Source organism: Leucoraja erinacea, chromosome 16 (assembly GCF_028641065.1).
Source record: "Leucoraja erinacea ecotype New England chromosome 16, Leri_hhj_1, whole genome shotgun sequence".
Taxonomy (NCBI): domain Eukaryota; kingdom Metazoa; phylum Chordata; class Chondrichthyes; order Rajiformes; family Rajidae; genus Leucoraja; species Leucoraja erinaceus.
Window position 1 is genome coordinate 34600781 of NC_073392.1, and position 6000 is coordinate 34606780.

A 6000-nucleotide genomic window follows, 5' to 3' on the forward strand; every position below is an offset into this window, starting at 1 on the left:
GTCAGAGTTATACAGATGGAAACAGGCCCTTCAGCCCAAATTGCCCATGCCGACATAGAAGCACCATTTACACTAAAGTGCCATTGGCCTGTTTGAACCATATCACTCCATACCTTTCCTATCCATGTACTGGACCAAATGGGTTTTTAAATGTGGTTATTGTCCCTGCTTCACCTCCTCTGGCGGCTCATTCCATATACCCACTACCCTCTGTGTGGAAAAAGTTGTCCCTCAGGTTCCTATTAAGTTGTTCCCCTCTCCCATTAACCCAATGTCCCCTGGTTCTTGATTCCCCCACACTGGATAAAAGTCTCTGTACATCCACCTTATCTATTCCCCTCATACACATCTATAAGATCACCCCCCATTCTTCTGTGCTCCAAGTAATAAAGCCCTCAAAGATAGGCACAAAATGCTGGAGTAACTCAGCGGGCAAGACAGCATCTCTGGAGAGAAGGAATGGGTGATATTTCGGGTCGAGACCCTTCTTCAGACTGATCTACAAATCCACACGTCTTTGGAATGTGGGAGGAAACGGGAGCACCCGGAGGAAACCCACACGCTCACAGGGAGAACGTACAAACTACGTACAGACAGCATCTGTGGTCGCCCTTGAAGAAGGTCCGGGCTTCAAACACAGGACCAAAGCGAGATTTATACCCTTGGAGCCACAAGCCCATCTGAATGACACCAAGATCAAGACCACATATGTTCATTCAGATGGACTTGAACGATCCTATGGAACTATTGTGAAGAGAACAGATAGAGGAGTTGACTTTGCAATTGGCTGGAGTGTCAGTCTCAAAATAAATTCAGGATAGAGATGAGAGGACATGTCTTTGCCACACAGGGTGGCAAATAGTTGGCATTCTCGGGCCAAAAGAGCTGCCCAGGTACAGTTGCTGAGATCGTTGGGGTTTTTTCAATTTATCAAGGGAATAAGAGATAATGGAAGACAAACAGAGTTAGCAGTAGAGCTCTCAGACCCTTTATCAGAACTCTCGAGCAAAGATCACTAACGTGGAATATTAACTCCGTTTCTCCGTCCACAGATGCCGCCTGACCTCTCCCGTGTTTCCAGCAACCCCTCGTTTGGTTTTCAGATTTCCAACATCTGTGGATGCGTTTTCTTTGTTTGCTTTCCAAGGATTGAGGTCAGACATCGTGGAGACAGTCACTCCGGCCCAACTTGCCCTCACCGACCAACATGCCCCCCTCTACACTAGTCCCCACCTGCCTGCGCTTGGCCCATATCCCCCTGAACCGGTCCTAACCATGTACCTGCCTTAAGTGTTTCTTTTTGCCGCTAGAAACGGGCACCCGGGGTAATAAAGTCCACACAGATTTGAAGGAAAGCCGGATAGAGCTGAGCGCCTGGTTCTGGCCGATTACTCCAGTGAAACGCAATTCTTTCGGTGGAATGGGCGATAATGAAACAGAAACAACATCAGAAATTGCCAGCAAGTTACAGATACGTGTGGAAGGGGCACCAAAAAAGTAATGGAATGATGGAGAGAGGATAGAACAAGGAAAGCAGTTCCAAAGTTTATATACAAAAGCTCACCCCACGGGGACAAGTGACTTCAAACGGAGGTCCTCGGAACTTGTCCAGGCTGTGAACGCCGGTGAACCAGAGGAGGAGGTAGAGATACGGCTGCATTATTGGCACTGAGGGCTGGTCTCTCTCTGTCCGATCAGTGTGCCCGGCTCCTGCCAGCTCCTGCTTCCATCTCACTCACTACCTGGCCGTTTCCATCACCTTCAGACCCACAGACACACACACACACACACTTAAAGTCCCGGCCGCCGCGACAACCCTCAGTGGGAACTTGGGGCGAATGGTCCGGTGCCGGAGGTTTCCCAGTCTCCTGATATCGTAGTGAAACCGCACACTCGCTACACGACCAGGTGCCAGCGCTTCCGCATGGAGAGCCGCCAGTCTCCACTGGGTCCTACCGCCCGATTGGGAATCAAGACTTCATCTGGCTCCAAGCGAAGAGCGAGAGGCCAAATCCAGAATCCAGATCGAATTACATTCCCCTTCTGTATCCGCCACTCAGAGTACAAAGGCGTCTCCAAAAAAAAAGTCAATATTTAGCAAATATCTTTCGCGTTGGTAATAAGTCACACCATATCTCTGCCTCTGCCGAGTTATGTTGGGAATGCAGTTAGTTAATTGCAATGAAACGCTTAATAATAACAAGGTGGTCCCTTTGACGCAGTTGTCATTCTGTAATTAGTATCTGGAATGCATTGTCCAAAAGCGTGGGGAGTGGAGATTCTGTTTTAGTCGTCAGGGAAGCGAGGCGTGGCGGCGTGGTATTAATTTCAGAAACATATTTGGGTCAAAATCGTTCCCATTTCTCTGATACTGTGATTGCGTGGGGGGAAAGCAACCAGTTAGCCGACCAGCGACTGCGGATATAGATTTGATGGGCCGAATGGCACAATTCTGCCCCTATCACTTATGAAGTTGGCGGCAGAGTGCAGTTCCAGGACACATGGGCCAATGAGTTGTAACACAAGTAACTGCAGATGCTGGAATCTGGTGAAAAACGCAAAGTGCTCCGCGGGTCAGCCAGCATCTGTGGAGGGAATGACAGACAATGCTTTGAAACTCTTCCCGAAATGTCCCCATACATTCTCTCCACAGATGCTGCCTGACTTAAAAGTTCATGTTAATAAGTTATAGGAATGGATTTGCCTGAAGAAGGGTCTCGGCCTGAAATGTCACCCATTCCTTCTATCCAGAGATGCTGCCTGTCCCGCTAAGTTACTATAGCATTTTGTGTCTCTCTGCAGAATTATGCCATTTGACCCAACAAGTCTACTCCACCATTCTGTCGTTCCCTCTCATCCTCATTCTCCTGCCCTGTCCCCATAACCCCTGGCACCAGTACTAATCAAGAATCTGTCAATCTCCCCCATAAAAATATCCATTGGCTTGGCCTCCGCAGCCTTCTATGGCAATAAATGCCACACATTCACCACCCTCTGACTCACCAAGATACCAAAGCACTTTGTGTTGTGCTCAATGACTTGAAAGATCAATTTAATATATTTTTAATGGTGTTGCTTGGATAAAGTACTCAAGTTTCACGGGAGCCTTCCCCTCCAGCTGTACGTGCAGCAAACATGCAAAGAACCGCCGACCCAAAATGTTCACAGGGTTCTCTTTCTACAGATGTGGCTTGACTGGATGACTTCTTCCAGTATTTCTCTTTTTGTTACAGATTCTAACATCTACAGTTTTATTTGTTATCCATAGGAAACAAGTCTGGCAAAACATCTCACCCTCGTGACAGCACTGATGGAGTGGTCATGATTGATTGAGATTGGGTTAAGAGGGAAAGATAGATCAGCCATGATTGAATGGTGGAGTACACTTGATGGGCCGAATGACCTAATTCTGCTCCATCACTAATGGAGTTATGATTAAAGGATACAGCCTGGAAACAGGCCTTTCAGCCCACCGAGTCCGCACTAGGCCTAAGGCATGGAAACAGGCCCTTCAGCCCACCGAGTCCGCACCGACCAGCAATCCCCACACATTAACACTATCCTGCACACTAGGGCCAATGTTTACATTTATACCAAGCCAATGAACCTAAAAACCTGTACGTCTTTGCCTTGTGGGAGGAAACCAAAGATCTCAGAAAAAACCCACGCAGGTAATGGGGAAAACGTACAAACTCCGTACAGACAGCACCCGTAGTCAGGATTGAACCTGCGTATCCGATGATGTAAGCCACTGTGCCGCCAACAAAACCAAAACAAAGTTAGAATTCAAACATGTTTTGAATTGCAACGAAGGGGAGAGGTGAATAAAACAAAGGATATGTCTATGATAGGGTGGAGACCAACAGTGACTGAATGACACAAGTGGTGATGATACAAATCGAGAGAGGGCGGTGAAGAGTCGCCCATCACAAATATTCTGTCTGGAAGAGGTGTAAATAGAAGATGAACACCTCATATTCCAAAGATAGACACAAAAGGCTGGAGCAAGTCAACAGGTCAGACAGCATCTTTGGAGAAAAGGAAGAAGGGACTCGACCCGAAATGTCACCTATTCCTTTTCTCCAGAGATGCTGTCTGACCCGCTGAGTTACTCCGGCTTTTTGTGTCTACCTTTGGTTTAAGCCAGCATCTGCAGTTCATTTCTACACACCTCGTATTCCATTTAGGTATCTTGCAACCAGGAGGAAATGGAAATGGGGGGGGGGGGGGGGGGGGGGGGGGGATACGCAGGGATACGGCGTTCCCCTAGTTTTCAATTTCCATCTCAGGTTTAATGAGTACTGCAGAAAGATTTGAGCCGTTTCTCACTTTATTCAACTCAGACGGAAATGATTTGTTAATTGCCACTGTTAGCACTTGTTAACAGCCAGTAGTTAACAGTAGTTATACAATGTGTCATCAATACATTGATCCACTTCCTCAGTAAATGTAATTGTGTTTTAACACCGCGTTCCTTTGAATAAAATTCAAGGGAGAATTTCTTAAACTCAATGTCAGGGCTACCGGACCGGGAGCACGGGCTCAGGTAAAGTCACGTTATTTTATTGTTCCACATTATTTTATTTGCCTCCCTGCCTCCGTGCCTCTCTCCGTGCCTCTCTGCCTCCGTGGCTATCCCTGCTCTCCCTGCTCTCGAAAACTCGATGATGTACTTTGGGAGGTATTTTGGAAAAAGGAGGTGCATAAAATGTGCACATTTAAAAAATCAGGGTTCAGATATACAAACCTTCAAAAGCAAATGATATGCTACATTTTCAAATGGGAAATAATGCTTGAGAATAGAAAACTTGTACAAGTCGTTGGTTGTGCCATAGTTTTGAATATTGTGTTCAATTTTTCTGGAATGATATGTCCTTCAGCTAACAAAAATAATGAATAACTAGTCTGAGTTAGTCAATTAGTTAATGGTGCAGCAACGCTTGGCTAGCTTGTCACTGTTGAATTGTATTCGATAAACTAGTTAAGAGAGAGAAGGATGTCAGAAAACAAGGCTCTAAATTTAAGTAAACTTTGGGAAAGTGAGGCAGAAGAGTAGACTATGCAGAGCATTGTCAAACAATGTGAAATTCTTCAAGGTCTTCTTGGTAATAGACCTGTACATTTTGAATTGAATTGAAATTATTTGTCATTCAAAAATGAATGAAAATAAATGTTATCCCTAACAACTAAGTTCAGGTAGACAGTAACATGGATAAGGGAGAGCCAGTGGATGTAGTGTACCTGGACTTTCAGAAAGCCTTTGATAAGATCCCACACAGGAGATTAGTGGGCAAAATCAGAGCACATGGTATTGGGGGTAGGGTATTGACATGGATAGAAAATTGATTGGCAGACAGGAAACAAAGAGTAGGAATTAATGGTTCCCTTTCAGAATGGCAGGTAGTGACTAGTGGGGTGCCTCAAGGCTCGGTGCTGGGACTGCAGCTATTCACAATATATATTAATGATTTAGATGAAGGAATTAAAAGTAACATTAGCTAATTTGCAGATGACACAAAGCTGGGTGGCAGTGTGAACTGTGAAGAGGATACTATGAGGATGCAGGGTGACTTGGATAGGTTGGGGGAGTGGGGAGATGCATGGCAGATGCAATATAATGTGGATAAATGTGAGGTTTAGTGGCAAGTACAAGAGGCAGATTATCATCTGAATGGCAGGTAGACACAAAATGCTGGAGTAACTCAGCGGGTCAGGCAGCATCTCTGGAGCAAAGGAATGGGTGACGTTTCAGGTCGAGACCCTTCTTCTGTATGATGTCAGATTACGAAAATGGGAAGTACATTGAGACCTGGGTGTACTTGTACATCAGTTACTGAAAGTAAGCATGCAAGAAACAGCAGGCAGTGAAGAAAACTAATGGCATGTTGGCCTTCATAATGATAGGATTTGAGTATAGGAGCAAAGAGGTCCTTCTGCAGTTGTACAGGGCCCTGGTGAGACCACACCTGGAGTATTGTGTGCAGTTTTGGCCTCCTAATT

At 45.7% G+C, this 6000-nt stretch overlaps 1 protein-coding gene across 3 annotated transcripts in view; it reads right to left on the reverse strand.

The window, feature by feature from the left end:
* Positions 1 to 3425, reverse strand: part of LOC129704790 (interleukin-17 receptor C-like) — a 61914-nt gene extending 58489 nt beyond the window's left edge. For 2 of the 3 annotated variants that reach the window (XM_055648140.1, XM_055648139.1), the window contains exon 1: positions 1565 to 3423. In XM_055648140.1, coding sequence (XP_055504115.1) covers positions 1565 to 1660 — 96 coding nt within the window. In that variant the 5' untranslated portion in view covers positions 1661 to 3423. Of the gene's footprint in view, positions 1 to 1564 lie in introns of all 3 variants that reach the window. The other variant, XM_055648138.1, reaches the window with a different exon arrangement.
* Positions 3426 to 6000: the final 2575 nt, after the last annotated feature.